Source organism: Cynara cardunculus (assembly GCF_001531365.2).
Source record: "Cynara cardunculus var. scolymus isolate 2C chromosome LG 12, CcrdV1, whole genome shotgun sequence".
NCBI classification, from domain to species: Eukaryota; Viridiplantae; Streptophyta; class Magnoliopsida; order Asterales; family Asteraceae; genus Cynara; species Cynara cardunculus.
Window position 1 is genome coordinate 36,547,647 of NC_037539.1, and position 23,914 is coordinate 36,571,560.

A 23,914-nucleotide genomic window follows, 5' to 3' on the forward strand; every position below is an offset into this window, starting at 1 on the left:
ATATATATTATATTATTAGATATTTGTTTCAATTATATTTTGAAATATTATAATTGATCAATTTTTCAGAAAAATTGTTACAAGAAGTTGTTGATGCACTTCTTGATAATGGAATATCATATTCGTAAAGCAGAAACATAGTTGCACTACTATGAATATGGAAACTGTTAAAAAACAAGAATCAAAATCATCACCCTTTTTGGTCATTTTACATTCTTATCAGCTGGTTTTGTCAAACTTGATTTAGTAATCAACTAGCTTATCAATCACGACCTCGCTCACGTATAAGGGGAAGGCTCACCGAGATGATTAAAGGCTGCCTAGAGGCAGGAGTAGATACTAGACTAGCTTTCTAGTATAAAGAATGCAACCAAGATAGGGATGAATGACTCTACTGACAAGTTACGGGATACAAGCGTTATCCTCACCCCTGTTTATACAGGATCAACTCAATTACATAGACTCTGTAGCGAGTTGGTTACCAACTAACTTATCAGCTAGTTTGCTAAACGTAGCTTAACTCTCGTTATACAAATCCATTAATTAAGGGGTATCTGGTCTTTTTGTTCTTTTTTTGTCTTTTTCCTATTTTATGTTATTAAAGAAAATTCTTTTTATAACCCCCACCACATCCCACCCCTTAACCCTAACTTGATAGAACCTAAATAATCTTTTCCGACCCGTCTTTATATTTTTCAACCAATTTTCCCCCACCGACAAATCAAAATCAAACCCAACGAGATAAAAACAAACCATATCCATAATCAAACCCAACCAAATCAAAATCAAAAAATAAACCAACAACTAGAAGATAAAGGACATTATGATGTCCAACGATATAATGGAGATGGTAATGGCAGCGAATGCAACTGTGGAGGTGGTGAGAACTCATGAAGAACAATCCAATGAGGGTTGGGTAAAAATTCCTTTCTAGGTTGGATTTTCCACCATCTAGAGAACTCATGAAGAACAATCTGTGCTTTTACGATTATTCATCTTCTTCTTATAGATCTAATGTTCTTCTTACCCTTCTTCGATTTTCTTTATTTCCTTTAGATCGAATAACAGTTCTCTGGCATCCTTAATGCTTTTATTCAATCTAATTCATACTCTGAAATTTAAAGTTGATTTTGATTTTGCCTCTAATTTGAGAAGCAGAAACATGTAACCAGATCCAGGCAACTAATTTCAACTCAAGAGCAATCACATCCTTAATGGATTTCAATTATGCATTTGTTTTTTGAAAAATGAGCTCTTTAGATCTATTTTTGCACTACTCATGTAATGCATAATCGGTTGATCCAAGCTCTCTCAGTGATTTGATGATGACCCTATATACTTAGTGAAAAATACTTAGTTTTGTTTTTTTTTAGTTTCTATGATCATCACTGAGTCTGTTCAGTGATCGTCGCACATGTATTGCAACAACCAATGAACTTAAGTATTCCCCAAAGATAAAGCTCACACCAAAAGAACCTTAAGCTATATCGAAGAAGTAGCTGAAGAAAAAGACATGTCTATTCATGATCTGAAGCAGACTAGGTGATAACAAGACTGTCTACAACAAAGTGTGAAATCTAATCAAGACTTAGCGATAGCTGAAGAGTCCTCAACGATTCCTTACATCACTGGTCAAAAAGTCTAACTCAACAAGATAAATTTTTATCTTATCCTATATGCATAAAAAGACAACCCCATGCTTTACATAGAAAGGTACATGTACGGAGTTACTTTATTGGCTACAAACATGCTTACTGACTTTGTGAATGCAACTGCATATGTGGCCAAAATCCTGTCATATCTGATGAACAAGGACCAACTTTTCACTTCTCTTTTGACACGTGGATTTTACTCTCTAGGTAAACATTAAATGCAATGGGTATAAATAGCTGAGAAGAATTTTCTTCTCAGCTACTCTCTTCTCTCTTATTTTTATCTTCTTTGTGAATCTACTTAGTGATTCTCATAGATTGTTTAGATTAGATTTTACCTTATTTTATTTTGCAACAATCTGTAAATTATGTATTGATCTTCTTGTAACAATAAACGAATTTAAAAAGTGAAAATTGTGTATTTGTATTCAACCCCCTTCTACAAACTATTATACCTTTAAACTTTTATAGAACCCTTATTCGAACCAACATAATTGTATTGACGGATCCAATTCAGTTCATATTTATTTACTCTGAAATTTTCTCTCAAGTAAACCTAATCTAGTAAGATTAATCAATTTTGTTCTACAACTTTGCTTCAATTCAGTTCAGTATCTATATCGACGATATCACTTCTCTTTTATACTTTTATTCATAATTTTCTAATGTCATGACTTGTGCCAAAGTTAAACAAATATTGTAATCCTAATCTTTTGTCACTGCGTCTTCTTAGTCGAGGATTGATGAATTCATTTTTCAATCATTAAGCAATATATATATATATATATATATATATATAGTCCTAGAGTTTATATGATTGGTTGAAGGTATATCAGCCTAGTACAGAATTTGAGGTTGTTTCTATTGACATGATTATAGTCTCGCTCATTGCTTCTATCTAGCAGAGAAGAGATAGAAGCATAAACGATTATGGATGCCCTGAATCCTGGTCATAGTATGCCCAACATGCCAATTGTTCGATATAATGTCTGAGAGAGTTACTTCAACAATGATATTGTGTATTCTTCTGGGTCAAACATTTGGAAGTTGGACTCTTAGTACTAACAATTGTACCACATCAGAGATCAAGCACATGAAGAGAATGGAGCATTAAGGATTGTCACATTTCGTTATGTTCTATTTCAGTTTTATGTTAGAGTTCTTTTTAGTTCCCTTCGTATATTGGTTATTGCCATCATCAAATTATGGATGCCAAGCTCCGACATAAGTTTGTTACCATCGTCGTTGCTTCAATTCGCTACCATTTTAGATGTCAAGCACTAATAAAATGATATTGTCGTCGTTTATGCTCGATATGCTCTCATAATAGATGTTGAGCCATGATGGATCAGTCGTTATTGCTCATTTCTTTCCCATATTTGATGATTGTCGTTTCATGATCAAGATGGCATTGGGAAGTTTATGTGCTTATTGATAACTCTCATTTTGTGAGAGTTATTTGTTGTTCAATACCCCTATTTTATTGTGTCGTTGGTACCCATTTTGCTCTTATCTTGTATTTTTGGTCCAAAATATGTTAAGAGGTGATGAAAGGTCAAAAATTAAATTATTTTCTAAAAAACCCATTACTGTTGGTAAACTGCCCACTTTCTGCTCGCATTCATCCTATGGCGTATTTTCATCAAGTTGGATTTGAACAAAATGCAAATATGAACTCTCTTGAGTTTTAATGGGATCTAATTCTGAGTTCACATCAAAACATTGAGTTACTTGGAAGAATGGGTTTGGTTGAGCTATAAAAAGACAATAAAGTACTCCTACCATTATTTTGATGTAAAAGCCTTCTTTTCATAATTTTAATGGTTAGAGTATTTTACCTTTTGCAACCTTTCAAGAAGAAGTGACAAGGCCAGAGATATAGTAGACATGTGGTGATGGGCGGTCCTTACCCTCTAGACAATGAAGATTTTCGTCCTTTGGGCGAAGAGTTTGTTTGGTCCTCACTTTTTCCTATATTTTGAAGACTTTCTCTCATTTGGAAGGCATCCACTCCATCAACAATTTAGCTAAACAACCTTGGAGCATTCTCTCAAGCTCTACAGCAGYAGAGCAAGTTTAATTTCTGCTTGTAATTTTATTTTCGTAATTAGTCTTTAATTCTCGCCACTGTGTATTGTATGCCCTCTGTGGGCAACAGTTTAAGTATTAATTTCAGTTCAAGTATTTCTTATGCATTTTTTCTTCTTCTGTTTCCGTTATGTTTTCTAATTTCATTATGAGCTAAGCACCCCTTTGGGTGTGGGTGTGAGTCAAACTTAAGAATTTAAAGACACACTTGGGTGTTACCATTTTTATTGATTCTTAAGCTTGGTCATTTAAGTCGAAACTTAAGCTCAACGCAGATAAGTCGATCACTTTGAAGTGTTAATATTAGATCCTTGATCCAGAGATGGGCAGATCTGAAATACGGCTTAGATGATGCACAAAGATTTGAGAGAGTCTTTGATAATCACGCAGAGATGCGGGTTTTGCATGTTTTTAGCTTATGTTCAGATATTAGTCGAGTTTATGCTACAATACGTTGTGAGTATAAATCTTCAGGCTAGTGGAACCAGATATCTTTTTATCTAGTAGCTAATTCGGCAAGTTTAAGATTGATACAATTGGACGCTTTGTGGGCACTCTATGGGCACAGTATATAAGAATTCACTTTCGAGAGATAGGAGTTCTTATAGAAATCCCATGAGTTTCTGACCAAATTGTTCCTGCAATATTCTTAAGCAAAGCTTACACCCATACATGTCTTTTAATATTGAAGGTTAATTTCGTATTTTAACGCTTTGCACCAATCAAAACTCAACTATTTTCTTAACCTGAAGCATGTTCAAGAAGTTCATGAAAGTCTCTGATTCTCAATAAGTCCGGTCCCTGTGGAAACGATCTTGGTATTATACCACTCTATTACTTGAAGCGATCATAGTATCGGCGTGCACTTGCACCGCTTCTTTGGGGACTTTGTGCCCACTGTGTGCACACTTATGATTTTAGCACATCAAGTTTTTGGCGCCGCTGCCGGGGACTGGCGCAATTTTTATCCTGAGATATTGATTTTCATTAGAGCCTTGATCAGTTGTTTCATTCGTTGTTCCTGTGTTGTATGCCACGGCTACAACACGGTGATCTTTTACCTCTTGATCTTGAGTTAGAAATATCCATTAGGAGACGAAGGAGAGGTAGAAACAATCGGCGAAATCCCAACCATACCATGGGGGATAATCCACCTCCTCAGGAAGCCACGTCAATATTGCCGATGACAAAAATAGAGGCATACGGGACTACGCAACTCCCGAATTTGGTCAATTAGCCTCGGGAATTGGTAGGCCCGAAATGACGGCAACATCTTTTGAACCCAAGCCGGTTATGTTTCAAATGAKTTMYGYTATRGGTYAGTTTGGGGGATTATCTTCGGAAGATCCGCACTCTCATTTGAAATCTTTTATAGAAATGACGGATCATTTTAAAATTCCCGGAGTTACTCAAAAGGCCTTACGCTTGACGCTTTTTCTTTATACATTGAAGGATAGAGCTAGAGCATGGCTAAATTCCCAACCACCAAAGTCGATCCTTACTTGGAATGATTTGACGGAAAAATTTCTAAAAAATACTTTTCTCTGACAAGGAATGTAAAGATTAGAAATGAAATTATGGCGTTTCGCCAAGAAGAAGATGAAGCGGTATCGGATGCATGGGAGAGATTCAAGGACCTTCTTAGGAAGTGTCCTCACCACGGAATCCCTCATTGTATTTAGTTGGAAACCTTTTATAATGGACTTTCTAGTGCCACTAAGATTATTTGTTACACCCTAAAAAAATACAATTATAAATTAATCCGAAGATATATATAACGAGAATCAAAAATCTTAATATAAAAAAAAATTCACCCAACAAAAGGGGAATGGAATAGCGTATACAAATCAGCTACTGAGAAGATAATTAACAACCTACTAATCTAGATTATACTACATCTAGATTAAAGACGGGTGTTTCTATCAATCTCCAAAAAGTGCCGGAACATCAAAAACACGGCGCTCGAAAGTAACAAAGGCTATACTACAAAAGAGCCTTTCATGAACCAACGCTCCTCTCAACCCTTTTTAGCCCCGCCGCTAAAGGAACCTGATATACAAGCCATATCAAGAAGAAGTGTTAGGCTTACGCCTAGTGAGTTCAGACGGTGAGACAAATAAGTCTATGAAAACCAATATATGTAAATATGCACGTAACGTAACTTTAAACGATGCAAGGCGAACAATTAATCCTAAAATAACTCGAGATGGAGCCAAGACATCCGAAGATGACGGGGGAGACCCGATTTACCATTAATTATGACGGAACACAAAGTAGGTCATAGATCAACATTATAGAGCATCACTTATCGGTATAAAACCTTCGACATCAACCTAAACCAGTCATGTAGTCAGTCGTGATCATAAGCTCTTTATCTCGGATATTACATAATAATCACAATGCCTATTTCCGAGTGGGAGTGAGAAGGTGGTTGGGAAATTACATAGTAATCACAATGCATATCTCCAACTTACACCATCCCTCACGCAAATATAATAAAAATGATTTCCGAGCCTACAACTCATTACATTTTAGCAATGTACTCAAAAGCATTAACGTGGAGATATTAACACATGCACGTCGTCCATAATTTGAACGAGTTTCTAAGTCCAACGATACATTTCTATTTGCCGATATAATAACCCTCAAAAGTTTATCATGGTAGTTCTAGAGTTTTATGCACCATACTTTGAAGTAGATAATTTACTAAGTGGCTAGATTCGTTCTTCTAAAACTCAATTAGAGCTTATAAACAAGATCCTCAAATTCATTCTTTTTATCAAAAATTTCTATCTAAATCCACAAAGAAACCATGTAAAAGATTTAGTATAAGATACATATGGCACATCGTTCCAATTTGTATAAAGCTTCAAATAGTTTAGTAGGAACTCACATGGAGGGTTTATGAGAAATCCCAATAATCTTGAACTAAAAGGGGACGGTAAGGAACGAAGAAAACAGGCAGCAGGCGCTGCTGGGTGCTGTTGGACAGTCGGGAACGAAACAAACCGGCAGCAGCAGGCGCTGCTATGTACTGGACAGTTGGGAACGAAGCAAACAGGAAGCAGCAGGCGCTGCTGTTTCTTCCTCTTCGACAGTCGACTGCACAGGGCTGATGGTCTTGGCGAGGTGACGAAAGGCACAACAGGAGCTTCTCCAAACCGTGAGGCAGCAGCTACAAAGGAACCCAAAAGCGAGGGAAAGCCAGATGAAGTGGAGGCTGCACAGCAGGGTCTACTGTTACGCGAAGGGAAAGAAGGAACAAGGCAGCCTTGACTTGCTGCTTATAGCTTGCTGTAGCTGAAACGAAACACAACAGTTAAGCTGTCTGCTGCTTGCGAAATCACAGCAGCGGTGCTGTCCGGCCAACGTAGACGAAGGACAGAATATCGGCCGGTTATTTTGGGCGATACACAAGACGAACCACCCAGTCAAGTGGCTGTTCGGCGAGAAACGAAGCAAACAGCACGGCAGGGGCTGCTGTTTGCTGTCTAACCGTCGGCTGGACAAACAGGCGGTGCGGTCGGGGTACGGTGCAGATGTGCGTAGTTCAGAGGCACTGCGCAGTCCCGGACGGCAGTGATGTCTCCCCGGCGACTGTTGCCCTCACCCGTGAGCCTTTCCTTAGTCGGGTGAAACACAGCTCCCTCCCCTTTCTTCCTCTTAACCAACAGCTACAGAGCTTGCTCCCCAGACCAATTTCTTTCTTCTCAGAGGGAAAGTTCATCCACTCACTGAATGTTCTCCCCTTCCCCTCCCTTTACTTTCTCCCTTTAACTTCCTCCTCCAAGAGTCAGTAGGTAATACCCCAAAGATAAGAGTAGGAAACTTTTATTTTTATTTTATTTTTTTATAGGTAAAAGGGTCTATGGGTAGGACAAGATGGCAACAATTACCCTCTCTCTCTCCTCTTGACTTTCTCACCCCCACTACAATTTAAAATTACCCTCCCAAGGAAATTTAGACATATAATCATATAAATAAGTACACTAAAGTAAGACTTGATAACAAAAGGAAATATCTAAATCTCAAAAAAAATATAATAAATATAACCACAATTGAACACATACCTCACCAAAGAGACGAAAAATCTTGACGTGACAGAGTAGAGAAAATGGAAAAAATTTCGGGTGTTACATTATTCTTGACGCAACGGCCGGTGGTGCTTTTACAGCTAAAACCTACAACGAGGGGTATGACATTTTGGAACTAATTTCTAATAATAATACTGAATGGTCTAACCCTCGTGTTGTTATTTCTAAATCTACCTCGGGCATTCATGAGCTCGATGCCATTTCTTCTTTGAATGCCCAAATTGTTGCTTTGACTAATTTGGTTAAAAATAATTTAAACTTGAATGGGGAAAAGAATAAAGTCCAATCCATAATGTCTAATTCTTCCATGACTGAATCTTGTGTTTTCTATGGTGAAAGTCATTCTTATGAGTTTTGCCCCGGAAACCCCGTTTCGGTAAATTATGTTGGGAACCATACGAGAGATAGCCCAATTTCTCCAATGTACAATTCAAATTGGAGAAATCATCCGAATTTTTCATGGGCCGGAAATCCGGGACTTCAACCCCCCGGGGCAACTCAAGTCCAAAACCGACCTTTGAATCGCCCGGGATTTCATCAAGGTGGTTATCACATGCAAGGTAATCACCACATGTACCAAAGCGGACAATTATCACAATCGCATGCGCCTAGGCAACAAAATGCATCGGAGGGTAATGGTTCACTCAAATCTTTACTTAAAGGTTTTATAAACCAAACCAATGCCACCTTGAGGAATTTTGAGACCCAACTTGGCCAATTTGCCACGGATCTCAAGAATAGACCTCAAGAAACTTTGCCTAGTGACACAGAAACACCTAAGGAACATGTTAAGGCCGTGACTTTAAGAAGTGATAAGAACTTGGGAGACTCTAATGCCGAAAAAGAAACACCTAGTGAGCCGATTAGTCAAGAAAATATTTCAAATTCTTTTGACACATCGAAATTTCCAGTTATGTTTCCTACAACTGAAGAAACTCAAATTCCAGTTTTTGTCCCAGAAACAGCAGCTTTGCCCAGTTCCAGCACCACCCAGTCTCCGCCTGGCACTGCTCACAGTGGGCAGAAACTACGCACACCCCAACAGAAAAATACCGGTCCAACAGATTTAGATCTAAAAGATTTACCTTTTCCAGGTAGGATGAAAGCCAAAAATGTGGATGTTCAGTTTAAGAAGTTCTTGGACATCTTTAAGCAACTCCACATTAACATACCTTTGGTAGAAGCTCTCGAGCAAATGCCTAGCTATGTTAAATTTTTGAAAGACATCCTCAATAAAAAGAGAAGACTTAGTGAATTTAAGACTGTGTCTTTGACAAAGGAATGTAGTGCCCTTCTTACTTGCAAAATTCCCCCAAAATTAAAAGACCCGGGAAGTTTCACCATCCCGTGCTCTATTGGAGGGAAAGAAGCAGGTCATGCCTTGTGTGACCTTGGGGCAAGTATAAATCTCATGCCTTTGTCCATTTTTAATCAGTTGGGAATTGGGGAAGTTCGACCTATTACCGTGACTTTGCAACTAGCGGATAGGTCCTTGGCATATCYGAAAGGTAAAATTGAAGACATCTTGGTTAAAGTGGACAAATTCATCTTTCCAGCCGACTTTCTAGTGTTAGATTATGAAGCCGATAAGAATGTCCCGATTATCTTAGGAAGACCCTTTCTTGCTACGGGTAAGACATTGATTGATATACAAAAGGGTGAGTTGACCATGAGAGTGAATGACCAGCAGGTGACTTTCAATGTGTTTAAGACTCTTAAGTTCAATGAGGAGATTGAGGACTGTTCGTCTATTTACTCAGTAGGTGAAGATTTAGATCTAAGTTTGATCGACTGTGTCCACAGTGGAGACACTGTGGGTATGGCAGAAGACATTTGTGAAGAAGACTTACTTGAGGACATAACTGCATTTGAACAGTTAGATTTTAAAGATATACCAACCCAAACCCCGTCCATTATAGAAGCACCCGATTTGGAGTTAAAACCACTGCCTTCACATCTTAAGTATGCATATCTTATGGAAGGAGAAAAAATGCCTGTTATTATTTCTTTCAACTTAAGTAGTGAACAAAAGGAAAGGTTGATAGATTTGCTAAAAGACCATAAGAAAACTTTTGGTTGGACCATAACTGATATTAGGAGAATAAGTCCGTCCATTTGCCAACATAAGATCATCTTAGAAGAAAATAGTGTTGGAAAGGTACAACCTCAAAGAAGGCTAAATCCAATCATGAAAGAAGTGGTTAAGAAGGAAATCTTGAAGTGGTTAGACGCGGGTATTATTTACCCCATTGCTAGTAGCGGTTGGGTAAGTCTGATACAATGCGTGCCTAAGAAAGGTGGTACTACGGTAATCACCAACGACAAAAACGAACTTATCCCAACTAGAACCGTTACTGGGTGGAGGATTTGTATGGACTATAGGTAATTAAACTTAGCTACTAAGAAAGGTCACTTCCCTTTGCCTTTCATGTCAAATGCTAGATCGGTTAGCCGGAAAGGAGTTTTATTGTTTTTTGGATGGGTACTCGGGATACAATCAAATCCATATTGCACCCGAAGATCAAGAGAAAACTACTATCACTTGTCCCTTTGGAACTTTTGCTTTCCGACGTATGCCATTCGGTTTATGTAATACTCCAGCCACTTTTCAATGATGTATGATGTCTATTTTTTTGGATATGATTGAGGACACTATGGAAGTTTTTATGGATGATTTTTCGGTTATTGGCACTAATTTCGAAAATTGTCTTGAAAATTTGAAGAAAAGTTTGGAGAGATGTGAGATCCATGACTTGATTTTAATTGGGAAAAATGCCATTTTATGGTACAAGAGGGAATTGTTTTGGGTCACATGATTTCAAGGAAAGGTTTGGAAGTTGACAAAGCTAAAATTAAGGTGATAATGCAATTAAAAGAGTGTCACGCATCACCATACGGAGGCCACTTCGGTGGACAACGTACGGCCGCTAAAATTTTACAAAACGGATTTTTTTGGCCTACCATGTTTAAAGATGCTTTTGAATTCGTGAAGAGTTGTGACCAATGCCAATGCATGGGGAATTTGTCCCAAAGAAATGAGATGCCCTTAAACAATATTTTGGAAGTCGAACTGTCGAACTTTTCGATGTTTGGGGTATTGACTTTACGGGACCATTTCCCAAGTCTTTTCACAATCAGTACATTTTGGTTATGGTAGACTATGTCTTCAAATGGATAGAAGCAAAGGCTTGCCCAATAAATGATGCCAAAACGGTAGTGGAATTTTTGCATAAAAACATTTTTGTTCGTTTTGGAACACCCCGAGCATTGATAAGCGATGAAGGGACTCATTTCATAAACAAAGTGTTAAGTACCACTCTTGAGAAGTACAACATCCGACATAAAGTAGCCACGGCTTACCACCCGCAAACCAATGGTCTTGCGGAGCTTTCGAATCGTGAGATAAAAAATATTTTAGAAAAAGTGGTTAAGCCAAATCGTAAAGATTGGTCGCTTAAATTGGATGATGCACTTTGGGCCTATCGTACCGCTTTCAAGACTCCATTGGGCATGTCTCCGTACCAACTTGTTTTTGGAAAATCTTGTCACCTTCCGTTGGAGTTAGAGTATAAGGCATTTTGGGCTATTAAGGAACTTAATTTAAATGCAACTCTAGCGGGAGAGAAAAGAAAGCTCCAACTCAATGAGTTGGAAGAGTGGAGGTACCAAGCCTACGAGAATGCCAAAATATATAAAGAAAAAACGAAAATATGGCATGATCGTATGATCAATCAGAGAATTTTTGAAAAAGGTCAAAAAGTGCTCATTTTTAATTCTAGGTTGAGGCTTTTCCCCGGAAAACTCAAATCTAGATGGTCGAGACCTTTCACTATTGTTGAAGTGGAAAATTTTGGAACTATCGATCTCTTGAACCCGTAAGACAATACAGTTTTTAAAGTGAATGGGCATCGTGTCAAGCATTTCTTCCCAGAAGGCATGCAAGATCCACGTCAAAAATCTCTCTGATTAATTGTCAAACCTTCTGTTGTAAATAATGTAAATATTTTTAAGTGTCGTGTTTTTTGTTTATTTCGTGCAGGTATGCTCACAGTAAGCATCTAATGCTCACATTCTGAAGTGGGTTTTGGTAAAAAAAAAATTTGAATATTGGCGGGTTTTTGTGGTATCTTCCAAGGAAATGAAAAAGGGAAATTAAGAAAAGAAATGTGATTATTTTTGAAAAAATAATGATGGATTTTCTGAAAATGGAGGCTTGTGTAAGAATGATTTGACTTGTACTTTGACATCATATTTTTTTTCAAAAGTCTTTACACAAAGGTTTTGCATGCAAAGGGGGCGGTTTTCTAGGTATTATCCATCGGTTATCTATGAAAAAGGGGGGAAAACTACTTTTGTTTCACTATTCATCTTCTCCTCTCTCTTTCCATGGTTAGGACAAGAAATAACCCCACGGCCGGCCCCCTACTCGACTGTCGTCTCGTCGCTCTACTCGCCGGACTGTCGTCGGCGACGCCTCATCCGCTGGTCCAGTGGCACCATCGGTCGCTCCATCGATGTACTATTCAGCACCCCTTTCGTCGGATCCCGTTGCTTTTGCTCCACCGGCAAGACATTCATCAGCTGCCGGCGCCGGTCAGTCATCAACCGTATGGGTCGACTACGACGAGTACCATGCCGTCGTCACTCCGGTTAGTATCACTCCAACTCCTCCCTTATTCACCACCATTTTTACCCCTTCCACCATTATTCACACCACCACCACCGGCGCCGGTCCGTCTACTTCACGACCGCCGGCCGCCGTGACCCTTCCCCAGCCATCACCAAAACCCCTCTTTCTAGCCCTAACCGTACCACCATCTATTACCCCTACACCCTCCCCCATTCCACCGCCTCTTCACCCTACACCCACTCAACAGCCCCCTTATTCCCCTTCCCTCCACACCACTCGACCCACCCACCATACACGACTTTGACCTTAACCTTAGTGATACCTTAGGGAAGGAGTTCCATTTTGACTTTGAAGCAAATGCTTCTGCTAATCCTGAGGATTTATTCCCTTTTTCTGTTCCTGAGTCTATTGAAGAATCACCACAGCAACCCCCTGTGACTCAAACAGAAAATGAACTTCTTGTTGAGGAACTATCAATCACTGCCCCCAGTGGGCAGACTGTGAGCACATAAATCTCCTCAGGAAGTATTGAAAGTTCAAGTTCAGAGTCTGTTATTCCTCAACCATTACCAAAACCAGTGCCTGAAGACAATGATTATAAGGATGAGATGGCCCAGGACTTAGAAAATGCTGAAGATGTGGCAGAGGAAAGGGAGGATTTTGAAGAAGAAATTCCAGAAGTGGAGGTTTTGGAAGTAAGCAAGCCAAAACCTTCTAAAAAGAGAAAGGCGGCAGCAAAACAGAGGAAGCAACAAGCCCCAAAGAAAAAGAAAGACAAGGTGATACCATTTCAAGAGAGGTACAACCGTATCAAAAATAATAAAATTCTTCTTGAGCGGGCCTTTGACCCGCGGTTGGTCAACTCTTTTATGGCCATCAAGCACCATTTGGTGGCTTTGCAGTGGGAACAAATGGTGGTTGCCCTGTTAAGGGCCAACGTATCTTGGGTAACCGAGTTTTACGTGGCCGTTGGCACCACCAAGAGCATTTCGGTGAATATTCGGGGTAGAAAAGTTGATTGGTCAGGGCCTAAACTTAATGCGGCCCTTGGACTCATCCCACCACCGGAATGCTCGTTTGATCAAATTATGAAAGGAACTTTGGTAGTTACCGATGATGATATCACATCCATCCTTACGCTCCCCGATCATGGTTGGTCGAGGGACAACTGGCGCCAAATTATTTTGGCCGGCCATCTCAACAAGGAGGCGGGTCTTTGGTTTCAGTTTTTGCGACACAACTTAATCCCCACTGTTCATGATAGTACAATCTCGTGGGACCGATGCATCCTCCTTTATTGCATCATGAGAGAGTTGCCAATCGACCTCGGGCCGATTATACATGCATCCATTTTGGCCGCCTCTCAGAGGACGCATTCACGCTTAGTCTTTTCGACCCTTATCACGAAGCTTATGGCCAAGGCTAGGGTCCCTACCAATGATGAGGATACAATAGTTGTCGTCTCTCCCTTTTTGGGACAGAACACGGTCAACCGTCGGCAAAGAGCCTCTCAGCCCTTTTTAAATTTGCAGAATTATGTCCCGGTCGAAAGAGTTGCGGAGGAGCCCGTGGCGCCACCAACTGTTCAACCAAATACGCCATCGATCGATGTTTCCGAGCCACAGGCTGCCGCTGTTTCTGAATCACCAACTGTCGCACTTACCGAGCCACCCGTTGTCCCCATGACCGAACGATCTGCGGAAATCCCAAGATGTGGCGATGATGAGGCCAGCCCATCCGAGCCACCTCCAAGCAATCCATTAGGCTCGGGGTATGGGTCGGCCACTTGGCTTTTGGTATTGGCACTCCAATGGGAAGAGACAAATCAAAAGTTGGAGGCGATATTGAAGAAGGTGGGGAGCATAGAGGACCACGTCTCAGACCTAGAAAAGAAGAATGCTCGCTTTTGGGCGTATACTCGAGATTGGAACCGGGTGGAACGACAGCTTTACGGGCGTCAAGATTCCCTCTTGACAGCCCAACTTCCAAGGTTCCCAAGTGGTCTTTGCCCTCCCCAGGTTTGGTGCTTCCCGCCTTTGCAGACTCACATGCCGGTTACTTCGATTGTTGCTGCACCTTTTGCTCCTGCTCCTCGTGTTCCTGTTGCTGCTACTGTCAATACCACGACTGCGATCATACCTGTTGTTGCTGTTCCTATTGCTGCTCCCATTGTCCAAAGCTCCAAGGAGGCTGATGCAGTCCCTGCTTGCCCACAGTAAGCAGTTTCGAAGGAAATGGTTTAATTCTCGACTTTTCATCATAGCCTCTTAAAACATTATTTTTGGGTATATCTTTTGGGGTACAGATACATTTTTTATTCTATCTTTTGTGTATGATTTACGGAACGTCATTTCTTTTGTGTGAATATTTATGACATGGGTGTTGGATCTTTTTTTGTCTAGTTCCATTATTCATTTCAAGTACAACATCCTTGGATGATTTTTGTTAGTGTTCAAGTTAAGAGGACGTAGGCCCTCCTTCTATTATTATGCCCAAACACTTTCCCTTTGCACCCAACCCGTACCGTTTTGGTCCCTTTGGCAATAATGGGGACATTGTCATAATTAAGTTTGGGGGGATGTGTTGAAAAAGAAAAAAAAATTATACCTTCGAAAAATTGGGAGGTATGAAAAAAAAGAAAAAAAAAGAGAAAAAAGAAGAAAAGAAGAAAAAAAAATAGAGAAAAGAAAACAAAAATAATTATAATAAAAATCGGTTTTCGAAAAATTGGAAGACGAAAATAAAAAGCCCGGTTATCCAAAAGGACAAGTTTATGCCAAGAAATTGGTCACGAACTTTTTCCAAGTACTCAAAAGTGAATCAATGAGAACTTATGTTTCAAACCCTTTTGTAGTATAGGATAAGTTTGGGGGAGGGATACACGCTGTCATTGCCAAAAACACTAACCCTAAAGCCCTACTGATTAACGGCAACACTACGAAGATCAAGCAAGGAAGTTGTACATCCTCTTTACTAGACAAATTTCCAACACCTTCTGTAAGTTTCGTTCTTGTTCCTTTCTTTAGTTGTCTTTTTATTTATTTTCTTTTACTTGAGGACAAGTAATACCTCAAGTTTGGGGGTGTGATAACTCTCATTTTGTGAGAGTTATTTGTTGTTCAATACCCCTATTTTATTGTGTCGTTGGTACCCATTTTGCTCTTATCTTGTATTTTTGGTCCAAAATATGTTAAGAGATGATGAAAGGTCAAAAATTTAATTATTTTCTAAAAAACCCATTACTGTTGGTAAACTGCCCACTTTCTGCTCGCATTCATCCTATGGCGTATTTTCATCAAGTTGGATTTGAACAAAATGCAAATATGAACTCTCTTGAGTTTTAATGGGATCTAATTCTGAGTTCAGATCAAAACATTGAGTTACTTGGAATAATGTGCCTGGTTGAGCTATAAAAAGACAATAAAGTACTCCTACCATTATTTTGATGTAAAAGCCATCTTTTCATAATTTTAATGGTAGAGTACTTTACCTTTTGCAACCTTTCAAGAAGAAGTGACAAGGTCAGAGATATAGTAGACATGTGGTGATGGGAGATCCTTACCCTCTAGACAATGAAGATTTTCGTCCTTTGGGTGAAAAGTTTGTCCGGTCATCACTTTTTCCTATATTTTGAAGACTTTCTCTCATTTGGAAGGCATCCACTCCATCAACAATTTAGCTAAGCAACCTTGGAACATTCTCTCAAGCTTTACAGCTGTAGAGCAAGTTTAATTTCTGCTTGTAATTTTATTTTCGTAGTTAGTCTTTAATTCTCGCTACTGTATATTGTATGCCCTCTGTGGGCAACAGTTTAAGTATTAATTTCAGTTCAAGTATTTCTTATGTATTTTTTCTTCTTCTGTTTCCGTTATGTTTTCTAATTTCATTATGAGCTAAACACCCCTTTGGGTGTGGGTGTGAGTCAAGCTTAAGAATTTAAAGGCACACTTAGGTGTTGCCATTTTTATTGATTCTTAAGCTTGGTCATTTATGTCGAAACTTAAGCTCAACGCAAATAAGCCGATCACTTTGAAGTGTTAATATTAGATCCTTGATCCAGAGATGGGCGGATTTGAAATACGGCTTAGATGATGCACAAAGATTTGAGAGAGTCTTTGATAATCACGCAGAGATGCGGGTTTTGCATGTTTTTAGCTTATTTTCATATATTAGTCGAGTTTATGCTACAATACGTTATGAGTATAAATCTTCAGGCTAGTGGAACCAAATATCTTTTTATCTAGTAGCTAATTCGGCAAGTTTAAGATTGATATAATTGGATGCTTTGTGGGCACTCTGGGGCACAATATATAAGAATTCACTTTCGAGAGATGTGAGTTCTTATAGAAATCCCATGAGTTTCTGACCAAATTGTTCCTGCAATATTCTTAAGCAAAGCTTACACCCATACCCGTCTTTTAATATTAAAGGTTTATTTCGTATTTTAACGCTTTGCACAAATCAAAACTCAACTATTTTCTTAACCCAAAGCATGTTCAAGAAGTTCATGAAAGTCTCTGATTCTCAGCAAGTCCGGTCCCTATGGAAACGATCTTGGTACTATACCACTCTATTACTTGAAGCGATCATAGTGTCGGCKTGCACTTGCACCGCCACTTTGGGGATTTTATGCCCACTGTGTGCACACTTACGATTTTAGCACATCACTTATCTAGAGGGAGTCTATTAAAGTATTAGAGTGTAAGGGGCCATTTACCAAACTCTTACCCGAGTAAGCGCTTACTAAGTCACATTACATTACCAAATGAATATGATAAGGACCAAGAATCTTACCCGGTAAGAGCGGGACAATGACCAAGAGTCTTACACGATAAGTGAGGACGATGACTCTTACTACAGTTAACGCTTACAGGGTAAATCGTTGTATACGATGCCGTTTTTATTGACTAAAATCATATCCAATAAGTAAGTGATAGTTTTGAATTTTACTGATGAGCACTTACCGGGTAAGTGTTTGATAAGCGACACCTAAGAGTAGTTTAGTAATTTCTTTTGTATGGGTTAGTGTAAATAAGTGCTTTGCATCCATTTATCAAGTAATACAATTCAATTTTTCTCATTTTCATAATATATAATTCTATAATATAAATTATTTGTTTAATTTTGATATTAAAAAATTAAAAATCAAAAGAAATGATATAAAAACCAAGATAACCCTAAGTTAACAACTTTTTTCACGAAAGTTAAGTTACACGCACCAAAAGTGTAACAAAATGATAACCACAACGATAAAAATGTAATTATTTAAAACAAAGGGGGAAATTTGTAACAAATGATAAGTATATGGATTAAAAGTGTAATTTAGTCTAATTATTACGAGAAGATTGGAATGATTCAAGTCTGCTGCTTGTTTGTCAACTGATTGATATATCCCATGCCCAATATTCGGATATCCGTACTTGAATAATTATTTTAATTAATCGTTTAATTAGGTGACGTATATACCAACAACATCACTTAATTATTTTTTATCTATATTATATTAAAAAACATTTGATAAAAACTTTTAAAAAATAAATTTTTATGCATAAAATATTATTTATTGATTTATATTATTTAAAATTTAAGATTACAGTAAACTGTACGTAGGTACAACTTATTAAAGGTTCATGTTTGAATTCGTGTAACTAATTTCAGATAAAAATAATCAAATAGAGAATAAATTTTTTATTTTAAATATAAAAAACTAAAATATAATTAGGATAATTATTGAGTTCTAATAAAATATTTAATTATTATCTTTATAAAAAATTATATTATTAAATAAAAAATAAAAAAATGAATTAAAGAAATACACTAAAAAACGAGAAATTTTAAATAGTTAGTTTAGTACTAATATCTTCATATTTATATTTTATTCAAAAATAAAAAAACATTATCGTTTTCTCAAAACCGCATAAAACCGTATTATAATATCGATTAAGACAAAAAAACGAAACACTAAAATCGAGATGTATCTCGCTGTATTGTGCGAATACCTTCTAGTTTAATTAAAAAACATTTTTGACAGCTATGCTATATTTTCTTAAAAGTAGAGTATTAAAAATTTAAAAAGAATTAGGGCTTATCTGTTTTTTCAAAATTACCTCTTAATACCTTTGAAGTATGATTAGTTTAGACATTTAGGTATTAAGAGCATTTGTTTTATTTATAAAATAAGAACTTAAAAGCTCTAATTGTCCTCTGAAATTTTAAGTAGTAAACGTATCTCTTAATCCTAATCCGTCCTCTATCAAATGGTTCATATTTTGGGGGTTGGAAGAGATTTGTTAGCAAAAACTATTTATTTTTTATACTTTTGCACTAGTTTGATCGATTTAGATTTCAGACTTCAGAAGTAAAAACAAACAATTCTACTGATCCAAATTTCAGATATCAAGACCACATCTTATAAATCATAAGTGGAATCAGAATTCAAACTTTAGTACCTCTTAAAAAACAAACGACATCTTACAATAACTCTAACAACTACTCTATTTGAGCATATATGTTAGAGATACTCTATGAAAACATATTATAATACTGTAAAGAAAAATGTATTAAAACTTTTAGGTCATGTTTTGTAAATATAAATTTACTTATAAGAATTTATCTTTTGAGCTTATTATAAAAACCCTGTTCGGATGGACAAAAAATAGTTTATAAGCTAAATTACTAAAACAAATGACTTGATGTGCGGTTTTGTTAACATATTATTTGATTTTTCTTACTTTTATTAATGTTTTATTTGTTAGTTTTTAATATATAATCTAATTTAAATTATGGAGAAAGATCGTGTGAGAAAGTGAGTTAAAGTGAAAAGTGTAAACAAGGATCCAGACCCTTGATCACCTTTAATCTCATCCATGAATCGCACTTGATACGATGATTGATCTGGTGGATCTCATCCTAATATGTATCCAATGATGAAGATCCCTTCTTATGATGCTCACCTTAATTCTCATTTTCACAAGAACCCAACACTTCAAATTATTTAGCATCATTGACTCATTGAGTAACAGTAGAAAATATATGTTTTTATATTTATAATAATTTATATGATATAAAGATTTGTCATCATATATCACACGCTTCAAAAAACGCGTGTGGATCTTAAAGCCTGAGATTTGAGCTCACTGTCACGTTATGCCTCAGGGGCTGTTTGTTTGGCTCTTAATGGTTACATTAAGAGCCAACCTCTTAATCGCTAAGAGGTCAAGGCTGTTTGGCAAAAAAAAATACTCTGAATGGTTACATTTTCCCTCTTAACCATTTTGCATCTAAGGGGTCTCTAAACCATTCAGACTCCTCTTTTTCCCTATTTACCCTCTTTCCCAACATTCCTCACATCGCTCTGTCGCATCCTCCCCCCACCCTACGATCGTCGTCGCCTCATCGCCGCCGTCGTTCGTCGTCGCTGCCTCTCGTCGCCGCCGCTGCCTCTCGTCGCGTCCTCTCCTGTCTTGGGTTTGCATCTAGTCGTCGCTGCCTCTGGTCGCCGCCGCCTCCTCTCGTCGCGTCCTCTCCTGTCTAGGGTTTGCATCTAGTCGCCGCCGCTCGCCGCCGCCGCTCGTCGCCGCCTCACGTCGCCTTCCACATCCTTGCAATTCCTTGCAAAGATGCTYGTCGCCGCTCCTCTCCTGTCTAGGGTTTGGTTTAGGGATTAGCATTTTTCTTTGGAAATTGATGGTGTTTATTGCTAATTTCATGTTTGTAACAATGTTACTGATGATTGGATTACCGACATTTTGCAATTTATTGAGGATTAGATACTGATATGAAGAACAACATCTTTGCAATTTCTTGAGGATTACCGACATCTTTTTCTTTGGAAATTGATTGTATTTCTTGAGGGTTAAAATGGTAATTTGTTATCATTCAGAGAACAATTACCAAACAACCTTGTTTCATTCAGCACTTAACTATTCTGATCTTCTTAGCCATTCTAACCTCTTAACTATTCTGAACTAAATTATTCAGCAACTGCCAAACAGCCCCTCATTCTATTTGGAACCTTATAAAAATTAGACAAAAACATTACTAAAGAAATATGTAAAATAAATGAGTAAATTATGTTTTTAGTACTTGTGGTTTGTTGAAAATTTCTATTTTCATCCATATGGTTTTAAGATATCAGTTTTGATCCCTATGATCTAATTTTTTTTTTTATCTGTATAGTTTACAATTCATTTCTATTTTAGTCTTTCATACTTAAAAGTAACGTTTTGGACTCAAGGATGCAAATAGAAATGAATTGCAAAACATAGGGATGAAAACTGAAATTTTAAAACTATAGGGACGAAATCCGAAACTTTAACCAAACGACATGGACGAAAAATGTAATTTACTCAATTATTAATTTGAAATCAATATAATAAAAGAAAGAAGGTATATGTCGATCATATTCCAAAAATACTGCATTTTGTCATTTTTAAAACCGCAGGTATTTAATTTGAAAATTAATAATAAAATCAGAAATCAAAGAATTTTCAACGATGGCGAAACCATACAAAATGACACAAGCCATTGCTGCCGATTGGGTGAAACAAAGCTGTACTTCCTCCACCACCGGCCGATATATGGCCGAGAAAGACGTCGGATACTTAGGCTCCGACGAATGGGCACCACCTCCGATCAATATAATCAACTTTGATAACTATAGGATCAACAATGCCTGGAGTAATCATGAGATAGTTGAAGAGGACGACGATGATGATGATGATGATAATGGTCGCTTTGGAGGAAGCAGATTAATGCCATCCATCACGGAAGAATACGACGACGGCGACGCTGGTAATTTGTTTTCCTATGATAGTCGGAATGGGAGCGACGTCGTGTATGTGGTGACGTGGAGAGGGACTGAGGAACTGTCATCGGCGAGCATGGATGCGCTGGTTTGGACACTTGGAAACGATCTTCATGAATCAACCATCGTCTATTTGGTCCACGTTTTCCCGGAGCTCCGCTACATCCCTACTCCTCGTAAGCACACTCGCTCTGTTTCTAAAATTTTGTTTCTAATAGTCGGAAACAATGGTGAGTAGGGCAAATTCAATACTCATAACCGTAGATTCAAGTAGTTTTTAATTCAAATTTATCATTGCTAGCATCAAAGTACATGATTTCAAACATTCAAATTATTGTGTGTTCTAAATTAGGGATCGGAATAAACCTCATTGTTAGATCCATACACCTTCTTGTTCTAATCGATAGCTTCAAGGAAAACAAATTCTCATGTTCATATGTTTGACCAATAAGGTTAGAAAATGACAAAAGAATTCTAACGACAAAAAAGCAATCAATAGTTGGTGGCGGTGTGGGCCTGGCTAAAGCGATTCTAGAGTTGATTCTAGAGGAGACTTTGATGATCTCTGTACTATGATTTAATGGCTATTTTGCATTTATTGAATAGTTTGTTACAAAATGATTAAATGGTTAGAATAATTAATAGGCTTTTATGATACAGCGGAAAATGAAATATAATTGTTTGGTAATTTTTTATAATGAAATTAGGGCGCTGAATGGTTAAGGGAGGCCCAGGATACAAAATCATTAAGAGGGTTTTGGAACCATTAAGAGGCCAACTTTTTTCCTGTCAAACAAGATTCACCTTTTAACGATTCAAATGCTACCTCTTAATGGAACTATTAAGAGGTAAACAAACAACCCCTTAATGGAACTATTAAAAGGTAAACAAACAAATAGGTAGAAGACCATGGTTTTGGAAGATAAAAAAGAATGATGTTTATCTTTTAACGATTCAAAGGCTACCTTTTAATAGAACTATTAATAGGTAAACAAATAAATAGTAAAACCCTTCAATTTAATTGCATTTGATGATAAACTCAAGTTAGCAAACCAAAGGCAGAAGACCATGGTTTTGGAAGATAAAAAGAATGATGTTTAAATTAGAAAAGATTGGATACAATTAGCCCCCACATCAGGAGGATTATTTGCTTACACTTTGTAAAAGGTTAATTCTATTGGCAACATCAAATTATGCAATGAGGTTTGTATAATTGTGTAGAATAAAAATTGAAAGCGTGTCGCCATATCAACTCTTATCGAGTCAAATCATATGTAAAATCAGGCTTTGACATTGATGTGTATGAGTATGGAAATGCGGGTAAAACCATTTTTCATCATTGCCTACTCCAATTTACGTCACGTTTCGTTTTGTGTTCTTGTCATAGAAATTCTAGTTTTTGGATCTTCAAAACTGCAAGATCCTAATGGTTGTGGTGTTTGTTACTTGCTAGATGCATCCTGTTAGTTTTGAAAGGATGAATGTTTGCAAACTCAAAACAAACAAGTTATGTGTCTTGACATTATAAACCTCTACACCGAATGTTAATGAAATGTAATCATGTCGAATGTACAGTGGGAAGGTTACCGATAAGTCAAGCAAACCCCGAGCAGAAGGAAAGCTGCCTTGTTCAAGAAAGAAGCAAGAGAAGTGAATACCTCCAAAGGTTTCTTTCTCTATGCTCTTCTTCAAAGGTAATACCTTTTGCACACCACTTGCTTTTCTTTTCTTTTTGATTAACCTAGATATCCAACCCGCTATACGAGCCGACTAATCCCAGGGCGACCACCTGCTTTGCAGATAGCCCTGAGTCACCGCATTTGAACCTCCGTGACCACAAGAGAATTTTTGTTCCTTCTCGGATTTAAACCTGGGACCTCCAGGCACTTTTAACCTTTGAAGCCAAACTCAAACCAATAAGAGTCACTTGCTTCTTTCTTTCCTTCTCCATTGTTCTATATCTAATTTCTAAACTACATTGATGGTGAAGGTCCAAGTTGAAACTGTGCTTATTGAGAGTGATATGGAGGCAAAAGCCATCCTGGACCTCATTCCAATTCTAAATATAAGAACACTTGTGTTGGGTGCCACCAAATCCAACCTAAGGTGCTACATCTTCATCCCTTTTTATCTTTGTCCTTTTGTTCCAATTCTTTTCTCTATTTAATCCTGTTGAATCTATAACAGGAAACTCAGGGGTAGCAGCAAGAAAGGTGGTGGAGGGACTCTTGATCAAATACTACATAATGCCCCAGAGTCTTGTGATGTCAAAGTCATCTGTGAAGGAAAGGAAGTGTCGTTGCAAGATCAGTCGGTCACCGGATCGCCCACTCCATCTGTGACTGCTCAATCTCCACGTGACGCTTACGTTAATGGCCTAAAAACTATGCCGGACAATACCGATAGCTCTGTCAAATGCAGCTGCTTCAAGCTCTGATATCTGTATCTATAGGTTCAACTATATGTATACGTTTACAGCTTTGTAAACTCAAAAGCACAATCTTAATTGTTGCATCTTGTAAAACATGTTCAGAAACAATAAATCAAAGTTGTAGTTCATGTTCACTATGTTTGAGAAAGTATCTGATAAGCTAGTTGTTAGCTGATAAGCTAACCATGTTTGGCAATGTACGATGACCTAAAA

General features: G+C 37.8%; 1 protein-coding gene and 1 non-coding gene across 2 annotated transcripts; one reads left to right on the forward strand and one right to left on the reverse strand.

Annotated features, from left to right (window-relative positions):
- Window positions 1–5,299: 5,299 nt before the first annotated feature.
- On the reverse strand, window positions 5,300–5,406 carry LOC112524015. The gene has a single exon (XR_003070342.1). It is a non-coding gene; the product is annotated as a small nucleolar RNA R71 (small nucleolar RNA).
- A 15,573-nt stretch (window positions 5,407–20,979) lies between these two features.
- Window positions 20,980–23,834, forward strand: LOC112522462 (U-box domain-containing protein 35-like). The gene is made up of 4 exons (XM_025131585.1): window positions 20,980–21,446; window positions 22,846–22,964; window positions 23,261–23,376; window positions 23,458–23,834. The coding sequence occupies exons 1-4, from the start codon at window positions 21,044–21,046 to the stop codon at window positions 23,705–23,707; spliced, it is 888 nt and encodes a 295-aa protein (XP_024987353.1). The 5' UTR covers window positions 20,980–21,043; the 3' UTR covers window positions 23,708–23,834.
- Window positions 23,835–23,914: the final 80 nt, after the last annotated feature.